This window comes from Rousettus aegyptiacus, unplaced genomic scaffold (genome assembly GCF_014176215.1).
Source record: "Rousettus aegyptiacus isolate mRouAeg1 unplaced genomic scaffold, mRouAeg1.p scaffold_m13_p_1, whole genome shotgun sequence".
In the NCBI taxonomy this organism is placed as follows: domain Eukaryota; kingdom Metazoa; phylum Chordata; class Mammalia; order Chiroptera; family Pteropodidae; genus Rousettus; species Rousettus aegyptiacus.
The window spans coordinates 128,235,990-128,257,127 of NW_023416284.1; the positions used below are offsets into that span (position 1 = coordinate 128,235,990).

Sequence of the window (21,138 nt, forward strand, 5' to 3'; positions counted from 1 at the left end):
GTGCTATCCAATATAACTTTCTGTAAATTCTGTATTATCTGCACCAATATAGTAGCTACTAGCCACATAATATTGATCACTTAAAATGTAGCTAACATAAGAAACTGAAATTTTAATATAATTTAAATTGCCTCAAGTGGCTAGCGGCCACCAAACTGGACAATGTAAACTAATGTTTAACAAACGATTCGGGTCAGATTGCCTATTCCAATCCTGGTTCCTCCCTTTATTATGTAAACTTGAACAAATAACTTAACCTCACTGTGCCTTGGTTTGCTTAGAATAAAAATAATCGTACCTATTACATGAAATAATCCGCCAAAAGCACTTTTATATAGTGTACAGCACAGAGTAATCACCCAAAAAATGTTAACTGCTATTATTTACATCTCACATCAGAGTAGCATTGCTTTGGAGATGCAATGGATCAAGTTAACTAAAACCACAACCCCAAAGCAGTAACTGTATTCAAAAAACAAACAAAAAAAAACCCTGATATGGTCAGGTTTTATATCTAGTTTTGGTTTTTAAAATCCTGAAATTGCTATCTTGCTACACACATAAATCAATGTAACATTTAAATGATACACTTTTTATTCCTCATAGGCCTTTTCCTAAGAGCACATTACATTGACTATAAAAAGTCTACAACCCTGCTGACAAAAATTATCCTTGGAATATAAATTTTGAGACTTTTGTGGTTTTAATTTTAGGGTTAAATAATTAAGCCAAACTTTTAAAAATAAAGAGCAGAAATGAAAGATGGTTTTCCAAAGGCGAAAACAAACGTATACTCTAAAAATACTTAAAAGTATATCACATATAAATCTATATATCCTTTAAAAGGAAACAAAAGTTATTATCTACTATATTGATAGGCATTTATAGCTGAATAGTCAAAAGTTTTAAATAATTTCCTGAGAAACAAGAACCATGTGGGAAGAGTCAGACTTTAAGTACTACGCACAGGAAGGAATTAAACCCAGAAGCTAACCAGAATCTTTTCAAATCTTTCCAATACTTAAAATACCAATCGGTAGAGACAGCAGACAAAAAGACGTAAACAAAACTATGTTTGAAACTAGAATCAGACTATAATATTAACAATGGTTTGTCTATACACCTATTAAGAGTGTTGAGACAGAACAGCAACTAGCAAGACTGAATGGTGACTATAAGAAAATCAAGCAGCACTGACTCAGAACTGGACAGAGCAAGACCCTGCCTGGTACTTAGCTACAAAAGAAAAAAATAGCCAGCTACCCATTCCTATGCTTTATGTTCTTGAAATAGGATCAGCTTCTGAAAAAAATTTAAAAATCTAATACTTTTTGAAAAATAAATAAGGGGAATCATTACCACTGACCTTTACATTATCACTTAGTCACTCCCCTCTCTTAACCATTTCCTAATACTACCATGTTTTTTCCTTCTTTCGTCACAGAGGAGGGGCAGTTCCCTCCTCCTAAGCTCAATTTTATTTTCTGCTCATCATTCTTAAAATGTGTATAACTTTGATATGCTTTTGCTTACACCAACTGCTCCACCTCTTGGACAAAGCCTAGGGTGGTGACTGTTTATCTCATTATGGATGCTGCTTAGCCCCTATCACTATTACATAATCCACACCTAGAACAATCAAAAGAAAAAAAAATGTTAAATATGAAGAAAATTTGTAAAGTTGTATTTGATCATATTTTTATTAATTCTTATTTTCTGACAACGATGGCGGAGCAGAAACGCTATCTTAATTAAACTGGTAAAATACCTGATATAGGGTTATAAGTATTAATAATGGTCAAATAAGTTTAATAGCTAATGATGACAGAAGCAAAACCATTAAAAGGTCATTATATAAAAATGCCTTGATGGATTGTCAGGTATCTTGCAGGAATCTACTCAATAAGTGTTGGTTGAACAAATTAACTAATAGAGATAACCCAGAAAATCCTAAGCTTTTATTTACTTTTCTGTTCTGGACAATCATCTTTTAAATATGCAATCATACTCAATAGTTAGAAAAGACAAAATGTTTGCCATCTCTGATAAATATAGATTAATGAGAACCTTTTAATAAAGATACTCATAAAGCTTCCTACCTGCTCGTCTATCATTCCTTTCAACATCAATACAAAAAACAGGTATTCTCTCCTTTTTCTCCCTCCTTTCAGAGGAAGGATCGTCAAAAAAATCTACATATGGAATGCTAATTTTCCATGCAGCAAGGTTTCGGGGAGTATTAGGTGTGCTCACAGCTTCCACTGGAGAATCATCTTCCATTACAACAATACCTTCTTCAATCTGGGGGGGAAAAAAAAATTACCAGGAAAAATGTAATATTTCCAAGACCTTTAGACCTATGAGATTCAACTATAAAATAATATGTCCATATAAATTCTATAATTTTTTAATGCTTTTGAAATTAGGTGATATCAAATTTTCTACTGAAAACATAAAGATAAAAAATGAAACTGACAAGTTACTAGAATCAGCTCCAGGTTTTGTTACATCACCTATATGTGAAAATTCAATAGAAAACAGAAATTTCAGATTACTGAAAAAGGTATTAAAAATACACAAATATTGAAAAATATTTTGCTTAGGTAATAAAAAGTAAAATTAACGTACTGATATTTTCTTCATTTAGGGATGTAAAATTTTACAAATAATAATAGCCATTGATGGAGACTACCAATAAACTGGATCTATGTTATACTGCTGGTTACTAGATATACGAACACAACTCTTCTGGAAAATGTCTTGGCAATGATTTATAAAGACCCATAACTAGTTTTGACCAAATTATTCCATTTCTGATGATTTATTCTAATGAAAGTATTTATTCCAAATAAATTTTTTTAAGCTGTGAAAATGGCACAAGTATAAATATATCCACTGCAACATTAAATAATATAAAATTAGAAAAGTGGTCTAAAAGGGACCCACCTCTATAAAATTAAGATTGTTTTTATCTCCTGACTTCTAAAATGTTAATAAATATTTAAAAGAATAAAGATTTTTTTAAACATTACTTGAGGAACAATTATTTTTAAAAATAAATTTTAAACATATTCTAGAAATATATACTTAGAAGGAAAATAACTGTCTCTACTTCATTAAATTGAACGAGAACTTCTGAATTGGCTCATTATAAACACCTGGGCACCTAGATATCTCCAATTCATGTTAAAGGGGGAAGAATATTATAGATAAAGACACTTTTTAAGGCAATGAGTTGAAGACTGCAGCATTCAAGAGAATTCGGAAGAGCCTAGTAAGAACAAATCAGTAATGGAGAGCAATTTCTTTCTGGAATTCTAGTACCCTACCTTCACTCTCGATTCTACTCTCTTCCCACACCTGGAAGCCACCTCTCTTCTAAGTGAATTCTTTTACTCCCCATACAGTCCCTTGGCAATTATCCCTTTTTCTGTTCTTGTCCTAAAATGGCTTTTCATAATCCCTAATTAGACCACCAGTGATATCAGGAGGACTTCTTAATGCTCTGTTGAAAACACAAAAGTCTTTAAGGCCTAAGAAACATGAAGCTATAGAGATAGATGATGGGTGTTGCATTCTGCCTTTTTTGGGGACAAGGATAACTCCCTATAAACCTAGAAGGAAAAACAGAGAAAAGCATGTGAGGAAAACTCCCAGTCTGCTGCTTAGGCTACCCTGAGGTATAGAGTAGCATTTTCCACAGTTATTAATCTGCATTTTTTTTTCAAATGATAAGCTCACATTTAATTTTGAAAGATTTTATCAAATTTCCCTTTAAACAATTTATGCTCCCACCAAAATATGAAAGGCCCTTTCCTCAAAATTAAACTGTATTTTTGTGAATGGATTTAGGTTCTGAAAAGAGGGTAAAATAAAAAGTAAAAATTTTCAAGTAAGTAAATACTGTAAACTAAAAAACCTTATAAAAAGAAAAACCAAGTATTTTTTTGTTTTCAAAGAGATGTTCCCTCCACAAAAAGGACGAGAAATAAGGGAGGAGGAGGATAAAAGGCAAGGAGATGTCCCCTATTTCCTTGAGAAATATTAATGTTCCTCATTAATACATTTTCCTATATGGAGGTAACTGCCAACACACCAATAGGCATATTACATTCCAGAAGTTTATTTGCAAATCAGTTCTGAACTTGAACAGAACTTCATTTTCAGACAGACCTAATCTCATATAGTGGATTTTTTTGGTTCCCAGGCCAGCATACATATGACAATTTAATCCATAATTTATACGCATATATGAGAAAGATAATATAATACTGTATAATACTTACTATGCTTACTGTATGCTAGGCACCATTCCAAGTACTTCATATATATTACTTGTTTAATCTTCACAACATCCCTATGTAAGCTAGATACTATTATTCCCATTTCATGTGTGAAGAAACTAAATTTAAATTTAAGCAATACATCCAAGGTCACATAGCAAAGAGGCACTGCCACTAAATGATCTCAACAAATTTTCTAAAAAATGTCTTTGAGATTCCAATTTTGGATCACAAACCGTTTTAACCATTTTCCTTTCCCTTACTTTCTTTTCCCCTAAACTTCCTAAACAAGACAAAAAAGATTCTACAAGGTCCCACAGCTTATAACTAGCACAGTGTCCTCTAAATCTTAAATGGCACCATCTTAGTCTGAGTCAACACCCTATATTCCCCTACTGTTTCTTTTCAGAGCATTAGAGATGAGTTTGCCCAAGTCTATTTTCTATTACTAATATATTTGCTTCCAGTCAAGAATTTCCTTATTTGTGTCACTACAAAACAGAACTTTCTCAGCGTTTTAAAGATACCCTCCTATTCCTGAAGCAAAAATACAACTCGTATTTTAAGTAACTGGGAAAAACAAAACATTAAAAGTTCATCTTCCCCAGAAAACTTATATTTTGAAAAGTTCACAGTAACATAGATAAATGCTTTTGTTATAGTATTAAGTAGGAAGAGAGCAGGACAGCAAATTATAGATATATAATATAGCCTAATCAATAGGGGTGAGATGGCAAAGATATTTTTAAAAGAAAATATTAATAGAAGTGGTTATTGGGTGGTTGGATTATGAGTGGTACTTTAAATTTTTCCCACTTTTTATATTATTTAAAAAACTGAAATTATAATATGCTTAAAATTTTAAAACATACATATTATTTTGAAAAAAAAAAACAAAAACAAAAACTCCTTCCTCTGGTCTACTGACTTTTTCTACCTCCACTTTTAAAGAAAAACAGAGCATAAAGAAGGCAAAAATGTTGTATCTGGATTATCTAATAAGGAGAAAAAGGATTAAATAAGATTTTCTTCCATTTAAATTACAATGAAGAAGCAGTAAATCTTAATTCATCAACACAGTGAGGCAGAGGTCAAAAAAAGCGGAGGTAAAGAGGAAAAATGAGTTTATTTACTCTTCTCTCCCCCCATCCTTGGTCAATGCCAATTCAATCACTACTATTTGTCCTTTTATACCTAGGTTAGTGAATTTCTTAAGGGCAAAGTCTGTCTTAAGCATCTCTTTATCTCCAGTGCAGAGTCATTAAAAGGCAAAATGAGGAATCGGGATCTCCATTGAATTCAGTATTTGCTAGACAAATTAAAATTGCAAATGAGACAATATCTGCCTTTATGGAACTTACTAATTGGTAGGGAAGACAATCATAAACCTATAATTTCAAATACAACATGGTACATGCTTTAACATATGATCTAATAGGGGCGCAATGGAGGAAATGTTCAATTCCACCTGGGAATTCAGGTAAGGGTTTATGAGAAGGGCATTTCAAGAAGGATAGCATGTGTAAAGATACAGAGAAATAAAATAGTGTAGTGAGTATAATGCACATATAAATTGACTGGGTACCCTATTAAAATGCAAATTATGATTCAGTAAGTCTAGGATGAAGCCTGAGATTCTGTATTTATAACAAGCTCTCAGGTAATGCTCATGCTGTTAATCTACACATCACAGTTTGAGTAGCAAGAGGTTAGGACATCTATTAACAACTTCATTTGCCTGGACCTTGGGAATGAGATGAGGATATGAAGTAAAAGCCTAACTAAAAGATAGTAAACTGTCTGACCATTAGACGTAGCTCAGCTTAACAGAAACCGTTCTGGCCTCAGTAAACTGTAACTTAGTGCTCAGGAATTTTAAAAATTAGATTGCACCACAAAAACTATGACAACTAATGGAAAAATGAGAAATATAAAGAAGTCTGAAATAAGTAGTAAGAGCGCACCCAATTTTTAATGCCATTGTTAAGTCTGAAGTTTATACACATATCAAGTTAAAGAATTTTTACTTACAAAGTCATCTTCACCTTCAGCTAAACCATAATTAGGCAACATAGCTCCCTCCATGGTGGTGCTCTTGAATACTCCTTTAATTTTGCTACCTATTCTGCTGATTCCAAATGATTCTCCTCTTTTCTGTGAACTCCTAAATATTAAACAAAAATGTATCAAGCACAAAGTAAATTATCTCAACAGTCTAGTTTACTATAAACAATAAAAAAAAGAAAAACTTGTGAAAATGGTAAACTGAAAGTAACACAGCTAACATAACTTTTTAGAGTGCTCGGTCATAAAGTTTCAACATCTCAAAACAAAAGGAACAGAAAATTTAAAGTTTAAATATGGGGGGATGAATAAATGGGACAATATTTATTAACAAACATTTGAAATTTACCTGCTGTTTTACTTTAAAACTTTAACTGAACTAAAATGTTTAAAAGATGAGAGCCCCCTTGTGGTACATAGCTCTTACTGCCCTACATATTTTGAAACAAATAAGGTTAAGATCTACATTCAAAACAAAGTATCCATTTAGAACTGTACTGCTAAAATAACATAACAGAAAAAGAAATATGCAAAACTATGACCTTCTCAGTACTTCATTTTTAGAAAAAACTCAACATAACTATTCTGTCCTCTATAAAATTTTTAAGCAAAATTCAACTTTAATCATATAGTCAAAAGAAGAATGCAGTATAAAATGGATCTTACTTACCTTCGAAGTAATAAAAAGAATTATAAAATGCCACAGGTAAGGGTGAGTGATGAATATAAGGATAAAAGCAAATGTAGCCTAAGGAAGCAGCCTGCTCTGCCATATATATATTAATAGTAACTATAAATAGATCTATATATTTTGTTTTGTTTTGTAACTTTTTTCAAAAGCAATTTTCCAAAAGCAGAAATAGCAAGAAAGCAATGACAACAAAAAAAATATGCCAAAAACAGCAAAAATTTCCTCCATTATAGCCTACTGCCCTACATTTCAACAAGTAAAAACATAGCTTTTACCTAATTTACCTCATGCTCACTATGTAATACTGCCCTTACGACAGATATACCCAAATAAAAATGGCCATTTTAAAAATCAAGAAAGTTTATTTTGAATGTTTAATGGATAGCTATTATTCGTCTGAGCAAAATTTATTTAAAATAATATGATTAAAGAAATAGAAGTAAACTGATCAAGTTTCAACTACACCAGGCATATAGCAACATGCATATTATACATGTTCAACAAGCAAAACAAACTTATTTTAAAACTGGAAAAACTCTAATAAGTAGTGAGTAATAAAAAGCATATTTAAACTAGAAAATTATTTTATTTAAGCAAGCATACGATTAGTGCTTTTTTAAAACCCAGAACTATAAACACAATTCTCTCTGATAGAAATGTTTCCAAAAACAAATATTAAAATGTTTTCATTAAATGAAAAAAATTATTAAAATCTAGAATCTAGATAGATTTATTCTAGTCTTTAGGACCTAGATAGATTATAAAACAATTGGGATTTTTCAAATGACATTTTTAAAATATCTTACTTATGATTATGTCCAGAAATACAGAAATACTGCACTTCTGGTTTAAAAAATTCTTTAAATACAAATAATTCTAAAAGTAATATAGCAAAATCAGTAAAAAAAAAAAAAAAATCAATAATGTAGAAAATCTAGGCTTTTTCTCATTTTATTTTTATACTAACATTTTTATTTTATGATGACATATATCATGTTATTTCAAAAAGGAGATATCTAGAATCAAAGCAGAGGTTAATTTTAAAAGGATATCCCAAACAGGTGATATAAAGGCAGAAATAGCACAGTGTTTCATTATTTTTCTTCTTAGTTGTACTTAATTGTTTGGGGTGTACTTTCTGGACTTAAACAGATAACTTATACAGAAAAGAATCACATGCTATCTCAAAACTTACCGAAAATCATCCAAACTTTGGCTACCTCTGCAATAACAGATATGTGAAATTATATAAAGAAAGGAAGGAATGCCCAGGCATTAAACAAGTTTCACTTTAAAACACAAAACAAAAATTTAAAGCTTAAAAGTTACACAGGTAGACAGCATTCATTTTTGTAAAGTTAAGGAAGTCTTATGAATAATACAGTAAAGTAAACAAAGTACTAACTGTTTTGAGGGATGTGGGAGGATGAATTCTACATCATTAAAAGGAAGTTCTTAAAACTCAATATGTCAGGAAATAATTCTGTATTTTTTTCCTTCATTTAGGCATACCATTTGTTTGACATAGTGGAAAGTATGCAGAGACTAAGCCACCAAAAACTTGGCACACGAAAAAAACTTGTGCCTTCCACATCATGGACTACATGTCCACATGAGATGTAATTATGCATGCTTTGCATGTTTTTAGTTTGCATATTTTAAAAAGTATATTTTAAGCTAAGAAGCAAAGTTAAAAGATCTCTGTTTTTTAAGTTGTGCTTTGAGCATGAAATGAAACAGAATATGCATTAAAATTTTACTTTTAAGATACAATTAAATAGAACGTAAATAAAATACATATATATTTTACATATTTTAAGTCATTTAACAGTAATGTTACTCTATTCAATGAAAGAATGTTAGGAAAGTCTTTTCTTTATTCTATACAGTCAGTAAATGAGTCATTAAGTATCACAGAAGCAGAGTCCTGACAAGACTGATAGTTAATATTAGAGTCAGGTAAATATACAGAAAAACTTACTTTATTTGCTTTCCATCTCTAAGTGAAGACCCTTAAATTTAGCTACTCAGCAGATTTATAAATTCAAAGAACCATTTTGCCTTATACATAGGAGTTTCTATTGAGTCCTATTAATCTCAACATCTTAAGTCTATAAACAGGAACAAATTTCATCTGCCTCTCAACTGATGCTGGGAAATATGATAAAAGTCTTGGAAAAGTATTCAAATGAAAGGCACATGAATTGGGCAAAAACTGCTATTTTAAATAGCATGGATGCAATTTTGGTTAAAGTCGGTGTTTCATGGCTGTAATATATAAACTCTTAAGAAAAAAGCGATATTTTTACACAGAAGCATAAACACATTTTCCACCTCTCAGAAGTTATTACATGTATACTATTATATTGAGGCATTATGTAAGTATTAATATTTAACATTCAAAAAAATTCAAATCTATTTCTACACCCTTGGTTATGTCAAAAAATGTAATATATTCCCCCATGGCTAAGGTTTTCAGATTTTTCTTTGTTCCATCTAAAAGAACTACTCCATTTTCTATCTACTTCTCTCTTTGCACCACATTTCCAATTTATTTATATATTTATTGGATCCTTGCTCTAACAAACTAGGTGTTGAAAGCAATGTGAATACCCTGTAGCTTTACAGATTTGATACCTGTATCAATTTTCGTACCTATAACAATTAAAGGACAAATCAAGACATTAATTATTTAGTTTATAAATGAATCAAGTTTCTCTCTTCTGTTACCTTTCTTTAGGTCATTTAACTGCATACTTTTATTTCTGGAGAGCCAGAAAGGAAAGAGAGAAAAACCCCTCCACTTTTCTAACCAGCAAATACTCTAATAAAAAGTACTCCCTATGGGGAAAAAAACTGAGTTATCGGTGAATTTCATTTGTGCATGCAGTCCACAGTCTCTAATAAAACAGGTAATCAAGTACTAATGTGTATTAACTATAAGATTAACAAGGCAAGGGTGTGTATCTCTCTAAATTTTTCTAAAAGAATTTCAAGCATTTTGGTTACTGTATATAGTACAGTTCTACAGTTCCTTAGTAAAATGTCTACTTAGGTAGCAATGGAACCCATACATATAGTCACAGAAAAATAGCTAAGAAAGACAATGTGCTATCAAATAATGATCAGCATCACCAAGTAAAAAAATAAAACATATTTATGATTAAATATACCTACCTGTTGAATTTTGAATTGCGTGTTGGTGATTCTGCACCTCTTAAAAGTTGTCTGAAATACTTCAAAAATAATTGATTTATTAAACTAACATTTAATATTGAAACATTACCACGGCACTTGCCAGTATTAAGAAAATGTTATTTAAACCAAGTGAATACAACCACAGTCAAATAGAGTAAGAATTAAAATATTGCAAATAGAGATATTCAAGCCATTTAATTTTCATGGATCTATAAATAATGTATATATAAGAAGAAAGTGCTTCCTAATATTCACAGTATCTACAAAGCTACTTAGGTGAATGGCAAATCAGGTGGTCGCATATATGCAACACGATTTTGGTATTGAGAATTATATTTACAATCAACTTCTAATCTCCATTAAATTATTTAGTAAAAAAGTATTCATTTTCTTAATCATATTTTAGTTTTGTTTATTTTATAATTTTAATCACTCACCTAATGATATCAAATTATTATTAAATTTTACAGAAAAATCCTCAAACAACATTAAAATTTTAATGTACCTCATCACTGTGGCAGAACATAGGCGTAAACACATTCTCCAACAGAGAAAGTACATGTTCATATGCTTCGAAAAGACATCTCATAGTTTGAAGTTTCACAACATCTATATATGGGCCTTCAGCAACTATTTAAAAAAAAATTATATTGTAGAAATTATTTATGAATAGCATAAATACATTATAAATTAGTTTAAATGCATGACAGTGAAAGAGCACACAGAAAGTCCTAAAACCATGTTTTGTAGAGAATCCACTATAAGATATAGAATTCACCCTAGAATAAGGAACTGAAATATTCAAGCTCCAGGTCTGGCAAGTATTAATTATGTGAATTGTGAATAAGTTTCTTCATCAAAGCTTTCATCTTGTTAGTAAAATAGGATAATGGCTGCTCATGTGTCATATGGCTATTGCAATAATAGAATACATGAGAAAACTCTGAAAACAGTAAAAAGCTATAGAATTCATTTTCATCATCATCTTTGACTTACTTTTTTGAATCTCTTCTACAATGAAGGGATCGAATCGAATTTTGTCAATACTTTCATCCAAACAGTATGTTTTATAAATCTTCTGTAACTCCTCATGAAGAGATAGCATTTCATCATTTGATAACTCTGGTCTCAAAATTCTATCATTGAATTCCTCTAGCAAATTAGACAAGAGTAAAGAAAAAATGAATTATTTTAACATATAACTATTCATGAAAATTTCATGTTCATAGTTTAATTGTAATCAATATTAAAAGCAACAATTATATACAAACTATTCATCATTTTAAAGCTCTTTAGAAAGATTTAATTGGGAGTAAAATAACTACTCAGATGAAAGAGAAACTCGGTCACCCTATATTTTACACACTAATAAAAAATATGTAAATATTTACATAGCAATACAAATTTCTAAAGTATTCTTTAAAAAACATATTGGGTTAATTTCTTATACCAAGAATCTTTAATATTTTGAAATCTGATTCACTAACAGGAAAAACTAAGGCTTTTCTTTTTAGTTACTTAAGTTTTTAAACAATATTTCCTTGAAACACGAACTCTACAACTAGTGATGGAGCTGAGAGTCTGAACAAAAAAATCTTTTTTTCTAAAACGACAGGTAATAGCATTTGAATAGCCAAAATACTGACAACCTTTCTTTTATGACAAGAGCTGCTCATATGGAGTTTACCCCGTAATTCTTAACTGTCCAAACTGAAACAGAGAGGAAATAAAGGAGTAAAAAAACAAAGAAAAATACTGGAACATATAAAGTCTTTAGGATGACAGAAAATTCATATAATTAATTGGAGTCTCAAAAAGAAAGGAGAGAGAAAATGAGGCAGAATATCTGAAGAGGTGACAGCCAAGCATTTTCAAAAATGATGAAAGACACTAATCCACATATCTGAGACTCAGTAAAATCCAAAGAGAATTTTAAAAAAAAAGAAAAAGAAGAAAACTACACATTATAGTCAAATTGCTGAAAAATCAAAATTAAAGAGAAAATTGTAAACTCAGTCAGAGAGAAAAGGTATACAAATCTAAGAATGGACACTAATTTCTCATTAGAAACAAAGGTATTATCTAAAAGACAACGGAAGAATGACTTAAAAGTACAGAAAGGAAAAAAAAATGTCAGCCTAAAATTCTATATACCATGAAAATATCCTCCAAAATTAAAAACAAAATAAACATCTCTTCACACAGATAAAAGCTAAGAGAATTTACCTCCAGCAGATTAGTGCTCTAAGAAATGTGATAAAGATTTCTTTAAGCAGAAGAAAAATGATAACAGAAACCTGGTTCTACAGAAAGGAATAAAGAGTACCAGAAAGGCAAATATGCCAGTAACTATTACTGGCTGTGTGTGTGTGTGTGTGTGTGTGAGAGAGAGAGAGAGAGAGAGAGAGAGAGAAAGAGAGACTTGGCTATTAAAGAAAGAAATAACAATGTACTGTAGACTTCTAGCTTACACAGAATTAAAATATATGATAAGCACAATAGCTATGAAGGGAATAATTTGAGGCATAGTGAGGTTCTTGTATTGTTCCTGAAGCAGTCAAATATTTTTAAGACCGTGATAAATGAAAAATGCATAATATAATCTCTGAGCAACTACTTAAAAAATAGAAGAGGAGACATAAATAAAAACTCAACAGAGGAGATAAAATGGAATTCTAAAAAAATACTCAAGTAACCCACAGAAAGGTAAGAAAGAAGGAAAAGAGCAAAGACTATATGAAACAAATACAAAACACCAAGATAGAAGAACTAACAATAAACATACAATAATTATATTAAGTATAAAAGTACTACACATTGCAATTAGAAAGCAAAGATTGTCTAACTAGATTTTTTTAAAGCAAGATTGAACTATATGCTGTTTACAAGAAATATAAATAAAAAAGACATGCAGTGTAAACTCAAGTGTAAAGATGGTATAGCTATATTAATATCAAAGTAGACTTCAAGACAGAATTGCCAGAAACAAAAAGCATTTTCTAATGATAAAAGGATAAATTCATTAAGATATAACAATCTTAAATGTGTCTGCACCTGTATTTTTCATGTATTCAAAATATATGAAAAAAAATTAACAAAATGAAAGGGAGAAGTTCCAAATCCATTAAAAAATCAAAAAGAATATAGAGTATTTAAATAAAATCCATCAATTTAAACTAACTAATATTTATAGAATGCTACCCGACACAGCAAAACAGATGTTCTTCTCACATGCACATAGAACATACATTGAGACAGACCATAAAGCAATAAATGTCAAATTACTGAAATCACAGAGAACATATTGTCTGATAATAGCATTAAATTAGAAATGAATCATAATAACATATTTGAAAAATCCCCAAATCTCTGTAAATTTAACAATACACTACAAAATAACCCAAGGGAATAAAATAAACCATAAAATAAGTCACAGGACATTTTGAAAATATTTCAAACTGAGTGACAATAAAAAACATAACCTATCAAAAATCTTGGAATTCAGCTATAGCAATTCATAGAAACTTATAAGTTTAAATGCCTATATTAAGAAAGAAGATAAGCTGTACAAATTAATCATTAGTGCTTCCTCCTTAAACCAGAAAAAGTGCAAACTAGGTTCAAAGTTAGTAAAAGAAAATGATAATTTTAAAAAAGGAGAATATAAGCAAATCAAAAATATTAATAAATTTGATAAGCAAAAAAGAAAAGTACAAATTACCCATGAAGTGGGGACATTACTATAACTCCATAATAAGGGACTATTAGGAACAACTTGGTGACAATAAAATACGTTACTGAGATGTACTAAAAGCATTTAAAATAATTCAATACTTATTCATGATAAAAATTCTGAGCAACCCAGGAACAGAAGGAAACTTTCCCAATTCGATAAAGGGTAATCTACAAAAACAGACAAATATCATACTTAATGGTATGACACTAAATGATTTCCCCCTAAGATCAGGAATAAAGCAAGGATGGCAGCTCTCACCACTGGAAGTGAGGGTCCCAATCATCGCAATAGGCAAGAAAAAAAATAATAAAGGGCATAAACATTACAAAGAAAAAAGTAAAACTGTATTCGCAGATGACATGATTGTGTACGTAGAAAATCCTAAGGAAATCTACAAAAAAGCTACTAGAACTAATTAATGAATTTAGCTATGTTGCAAGATATAAAGTCAATATGCAAGAAATTAATTCTATTTCTGTATATTACAACAAACAATTTGAAAAATTATTTTAAATACCAGTTGCAAATACTTTTTAAAAAAATTACTATTTATGCCTACAGCACCTGGTCTTCCTAGGTGGTCTCCCACCCAAGTATTAACCAGGCCTGACTCTGCTTAGCTTCTGAGATCAGACACTGGGCTTGTTCAGGGTGGCATGGTCATAGACCACTGGGGTGCGAACCCAACACCTTCTGTGTATAAAGCAGACGTGCTAACCACTACACTATGGAACCACATCCTGCAAATACTTCTAAAAACATAAAAACCCAAGTAAGTGGAAACTATAAAACATTATGGAAATAAAATAAGACTTAAATGAATAAAATGTAACATGTTCATGCATTGGAAACCTACATATCATTGAAACATCATTACTCTCCAAGTTGATCTATAGATTCAATGCAATCCAACCAAAAAAATCCAAGCGGGGGGGTGGGTGGGTGTGGGTGTGTGTGTGTTGTGTCTATGTGTGTGGAGGCTGATTCTAAAATTTATACAGAAATGCAAAGAACCTAAACTAGGCAAAACAATCTTAAAAAAGAACACAGTAGGAGGCATGAGAATACCTGATTGATTTCAAGATTACTATAGAGCCAAAGTAATCAAGACTATGGTATCGAACCTCCCCCCAAAAGACATATGGATCAAAGAAAGAGAACAGAATCCAGAAATACACCCACATATACGATCAAATGATTTGACAAAGATGCCAAATCATTCAAGATGGGAAAGAAATGTCTCTTCAAAAAACAAGTATTAGAAAAATTGGATAGCCATATAGAGGAAAAAATGAACCTTCATCTCTATTACCAACAAAAAAATTATTTCTAGAGAGATCACAAACCTACATGCAAAAAATAAAATTATAATGCATCTTCGGAAAAACAGACAAGTATCTTGACTTAGGGTAGGCCATGATTGCTTATGGAACTCTCAGAAAGCACTAACCATAAAATTAAAAATAGATATACTGAACTTAACCAAAATTTAAAAATTTAAAAACTGCTCATCAAAACACACTATTCAAAAAATGAAAAGCCAAGCCATAGTCTGGAAAAATATATTGATAACACATATCTGACAAAAGACTTGTATTTAGAATATGTAAAGAATTCCTATAATTTAATGATAAAGAAGAAAACGATTCAATAAAAATTAGGCAAAAGACTTAAATGCTTTCATAGGAAGATATTCGCATGGCCAATAAGCATATGATAAAGTGTTCAACATCGTTAGTCAATAGAGAAGTGCAAATTAAAAGCATAATATATCACCATATATCCACTAAGCTGCCTAAATTTAAAAAATATATACACCACCAAATTTTAGTAAAGATATAGAGCAACCGAAACTCGAACACTGCTAAAGGGAAAAAAATAGTAAGGCCACTTTGAAAACCAATATGGCAGTTTCTTATAAAATTAAACAAATATCCATTCTGTGACCCTACAATTCTACTTTGTTATTATATGCCCAACAAAAAGCCTTGTACAGGGATATTCACAGCAACTTTATACATAATAGACCCCAAATGGAAGTAGTCCAGATATTCAACAACAAGGAGAATGGATAAAGAAACTGTGGTATAGTCATATAAAGGAATATTACTTAGTAATAAATAGAGCAAACTACTCAACTACACAGCAACATGGGTCAATCTTAAAAAGCATTACTCTGAATCAATGAAGCTAGGCACAAAAGAGTACATACTATGTGATTCCATTTATATAAGGAAATTGGACAGGCAAAACTAATCTATGGTGGGAGAAATGAGACCAGTGATTGTTTTGGCAGGAGTGGTAGCAGGGGAGAGTCATTTGGGAAGGGCTCTAAAGGAAATTTTGGGGGTGATTAAATGTTCTATATGTTGATAAAGAAGTAAGTTATGCAGATGTACAGATATGTCAAAACCGATCAAATTGTTCTTTAAGTTCTATGAGTTTCATGTGTAAATTACACTTAAATTTTTTAAAAGTTATATTTAAAAAAGAATTTAGGTACATTAAAAAATAATCTTTCAAAGTCCATAAATGTCTCATAAATCCAATAATGCAAGATATTATTGAGCTTACAATCAAAATAAAACATTTTTGTATTTGATTAATCAAAATAATCCTTAACAAAAACTAATATATTTTCATTATAATCAATTTTCAGTAGTTTTTCTTTGCCAATAATAGGATCTAACTGAAATCAGTTAAAGATTATGTCCCAATCTGGAAAGGAGTCAATACTTGAAAGACAACTCACAGGAGCTCTTAGAATATCTAGTAAGTGAAATTTAGTACAATGGTAGAGGACAACTATAACATCAAATATATTAAAAAGTTATAAAATGACTTTCATAAATTACACCGGTAAGCCTCACCCACAGTCAGACAAATTTGCAACACGTGTACTGCTCCTTCTTGTTTCAGAAAGTTCATAAAACGAAATAAGAGATCTTGTTGCTCTCTGATTTGCTTCAATTCCAACTTCAGCACCTAGATATAATATGAGAGGAGTCAATTAAGGTTATCTAAATATGATTAAATTATTTGTATCAAAACTAATATAAGTTATTGCTGAAAATACTTACAGATGGCTTTTTATTTCTAGGTTCTGCAAACTTCTGCAAGAATGGAACCAAAGGGGAAGGTGGTTCAGTTGCTTTTTCAGGCTTTGAAGAAAGAGAATTAATTCATTAAGATTGTCATTGACTTGACAGATGAATCAAAATTCAGGGCAATGTGAAGTATTTTTTAATACATTCAATACTCACTGGACTGTCAACTATGAAGATGATAAGCAAATGGTTCACAGTATCCTAATGGAAAATCATAAACACAGGTCAAAATAATTCTGTTATTATATTCTGTCCAGAATTCTCATACGCTTTTAGCATATGAAAGTTTCTAAAAAAATGAAGAAACAAATGGAGCAGTGGCAAAGCATCTGCACTTATGTAGTATAGAAGGACTTTTAAAAAATCTACAATGAATAGTCTCACCTTTTATGAAAATGGGCAAAAAAAAAAAGTTATCCTGACTTTGGCATTTAAAATGTTTATAAATATTCCTATTTCTTCAAAATCTTACTGGATCAAAAGCAACTCAAGTGTCTATCAATGGATGGATGAATAAGCAAAATGTTTTATATATCTACAATGGAATATTATTCAGCCTTGAAAGGCAAAGAAATTTCAACGTATGCTACAACATGGGCTAACTTTGAGGACATTATGTTAAGTGAAATAAACTAGTAGCAAAAAGACAAATACAGATGATTTCACTTATATGAGCTATCGAGAGCAGTCAAATTCATAGAAGCAGGAAGTACAGTGATGGTTGCCAGGGGCTGAGGGGAGGAAGGAATGAACTATTGTTTAATGGGTAGAGTTTTGGTCTTTTAAGATGAAAAGAGCTATGGAGATAGGTGGTAGTGATGGTTGCTCAACATTATAAATGCAGTTAACACCACTGAACTGTACATACGAAAATATTTAAGATGATAAATTTTAATCTCAAATAAAGAAAAAACATTTAAGTCTTACTGGATCAGCTAGGAAATCCAAAGAAGGAAGGAACACCGAGCCAGAGAGGATCTCTCTCAAAAGTAAGGTCAGGGATCTGTAAAAAGAAACAATGTATATATTTAGTGATTTACATCAGTTCTTACCTTGTTAGAATGCAAACAACGATTCAGCAGGTCTAGGGTATGCCCCAAGATTCTGCATTTCTAACAAACTCCAAAGTAATGCTCATGCTACTGGTTCACAGACCACACTTAGAATCCTTAATTGGCTAAAAGAGAATACTATTTAAGAGAAAAGAACATTTTCTTAGCAGAAGAGACTTAGATGAACATTAGAAAACATTTCACAACTTGGAATATTTAAAACATTTAATATATTTAAATTAATGTTTAAAACTAATACATTTAATGGTATAATTATTTTAAAATTATAATATTTAAATTATCTTATAAATTAGTTTAAAATAAAAAAATATTTTCATTAAAATCATTAAAAATGTTAAGATAAAAATTTTGTTAAAGATTTTAAATAAAATTAATATTTAAAGTATATTCATAAAAATAAGCCATGGTTTCTACTCTAAGGATTATTAGGGTAAGACTAATGAAGTAAATTTATGAAATAATCTAAACATGCTCCTGCCAGAACAAGGGAAGATGGGCCAAATGACCTCTAATTATTCTTCACAGGTGGATAACCTCAAACCCAAACATGTCCTTATAGTTTGTTCAAATTGTTTCTGCCAGTGAGTCATAATGTACATGTCTTTTAAAAGGACCACCTTTTATGGTATAAAAGGAAGTAACAAAGCATAATGATCTCAAACATAAAAATTAATTTTATTCATATTTATCTCTAATATCCCAGGGTCAATTTCTAAGAAAAAATTCTAAACACCACAAAATATCATGAATGCTTAGCATCTAAAATGGCATTTTAAGGCCTGATCAATTATAATTCTTAAATGAAAAATTATTCACATCATAAGTTACTACAAGTTTTAATGTACTTCTATTATGATCAAGAATAGCAATATACACATAGCATGGTATACAAATATTGCTATGACATTATCCAGTCTACTTATACCTGCAGTCTGTTGCTTTAGGAGGCAAAACATAAGGAAAAAGTAGTTCAGTAAGTTTCCTTAAATAGTGTAATTCATCTCTTCGACTCCTCAAGGCCACATGAAGCTCTGGACCATATTCTTCTAAAGCAGCTTGCTGTAAAAACTCTGTATTTTCCACTATAAACAGAGATAAATATTGAAAGAATTTAAGCAACATTAAATAACTTCGGCCGTTTCCATTAAACGAAGAAATCATTAAATGTAGTGATTCCTTTCTAGCTCTCCTTTCTTTCCAATATGTATTGTACTGGGAAATTTTTCACAAACAGGATAAAAGAAAGCAATTTTCTTCTTGGTTAGAAATCTTTAAATTTTGAAATAAAGAGACCCCTAGCCTCTTGGCATATAAGAATTTAAACTTGTGTCACTGCCTTACAAATTATATTGAACAAAAGCAAATTTTTTTAATGGAAAAAAAAATACAGAAAACATCTAGCACACACATAGCTTCTGTTATCAAATATTACATCTTGTTCATTCTCTGCAAATACAAAACTCTTCTTTTTAAAATTCTCTATTGTCTCACTTTCACATCAAAATCATTCAGGTTAACCTTTTAAAGTAATTATGGTATAAAAACTAGCTTTCTTGCTTAAATTCTGTATCTTCTGCCCAGAGGATAAGGACATAAGAGGTATAGAATTCCATATACAGTTATTAAATATTAACTGATTAGTTACAGTAACAGTTTTCTTAAAAGGCTAAGCACTAAGCTAGTATTTTAAAACTTAAAAGTAATAGTACTGCTACTCCTTTTTACAGACCTCAAAAGACTAGGAGAAAAACAAGTCACACTTTCCCCTATTTGCATTCTGTGCCATGTTTTAAAATTGTGGAGTTTGTAAAGGGAATCTTAACCCTAATTCAACAGTATTTATTTTTGACTATTTACTCCTATTTTTATTGAAAGAGAATGCAAGCACATTCACCAAAAAAACAACATATGCATTCTAATAGTGTAAGTACTAAGAAGGTAAATGAAGGCTACCTGTGCCTGAGGTACTAAAGCAGGATTGGCAAAGAAGGACTTAGATTTTACAAGACATGTATTTTATTTTATAATTATGCAATTATTTGCCAAACATTATTCCCCAAAGTCTTTTAAAAATTTCTATCACAAGCAATTTTAAAATAAGAATACTAAACTATGCTAAATCTCAGCTCTACTTCTTTACTGTTATGATCTTGAACAAATGATGTATAACTCCTTTGAGCCTCAATTTCTGTATCAGTAGTTATTAGTTATCAACATTGAAAAGTTGTGATGCATAATATGTAAATAATTATAATATCTAGTGTGATTAACCATTCATGCATAATATATAAATTAAATCACTAGATTGGAATCTATTCAACATCTCCAGATGTGAGAGGTATTTGTAGTCCTAGGTAATGAGAAAATAAGGGAATCATGCAAAAGATAAAAAGAATATAGAGAGGAGGAAAAACCTTAATTAAGAATATAAACAAAATATAGATGCTAGAAAACAAAGAATGCATTAATTTCCACTAATCACCAGTATATCTATTGTCTAACCAGTCACCAGTTTTCAGACTGCAAAGAAAAAAGTCCCCAGAATTCATGACAAAGAGGTATCTTCAAGATGAAAAAGGTCCTTATGCATAATTATTACTAAATTTAAATTTAATCAATGCCTCTAGTGTATATACGCATTCAACATTTCTACGGGCCACAGAAGTACTTACATTGATAGAAAACGTCATAGAATCCCTATTATTCTCAAGAGGCAGATTAAGGAGAGAGTATCAAGAGAGTAGGATGAATATGGATGAAGAGATAAACCTTTATTTCCTGAGTAATGCACAATTGTGCGGCCAAAAAATTTAGAATAGATTCATACATTAAAGAAATGAAAAATTAAAATTGAAAACCATTTTTACATGTTTATCTAATTTACTGTCATAATATTTAGACCCTCAGAACCTTTGGACAAAGTAAAAGTCCTCAACTCTTTGGCCTTTTAATTATATGGATTTCACTAATAACAATGTTATTAATG

General features: G+C 30.6%; 1 protein-coding gene across 5 annotated transcripts in view; it reads right to left on the bottom strand.

Moving 5' to 3' along the window:
• The window catches only part of SNX14 (sorting nexin 14), a 58,922-nt gene that overhangs the window by 10,992 nt on the left and 26,792 nt on the right, over positions 1-21,138 (bottom strand). For 3 of the 5 annotated variants that reach the window (XM_016158090.2, XM_036219896.1, XM_036219904.1), the window contains 11 exons: positions 19,078-19,234; positions 18,007-18,082; positions 17,236-17,280; positions 17,053-17,133; positions 16,843-16,957; positions 11,233-11,388; positions 10,742-10,866; positions 10,216-10,274; positions 8,234-8,260; positions 6,315-6,447; positions 2,100-2,301 (listed from right to left, as the gene is read on the bottom strand). In XM_016158090.2, the coding sequence (XP_016013576.2) occupies positions 2,100-2,301; positions 6,315-6,447; positions 8,234-8,260; positions 10,216-10,274; positions 10,742-10,866; positions 11,233-11,388; positions 16,843-16,957; positions 17,053-17,133; positions 17,236-17,280; positions 18,007-18,082; positions 19,078-19,234 (1,176 nt within the window). The remainder of the gene's footprint in view (positions 1-2,099; positions 2,302-6,314; positions 6,448-8,233; positions 8,261-10,215; positions 10,275-10,741; positions 10,867-11,232; positions 11,389-16,842; positions 16,958-17,052; positions 17,134-17,235; positions 17,281-18,006; positions 18,083-19,077; positions 19,235-21,138) is intronic. The other 2 variants (XM_036219902.1, XM_036219899.1) reach the window with 1 other exon arrangement.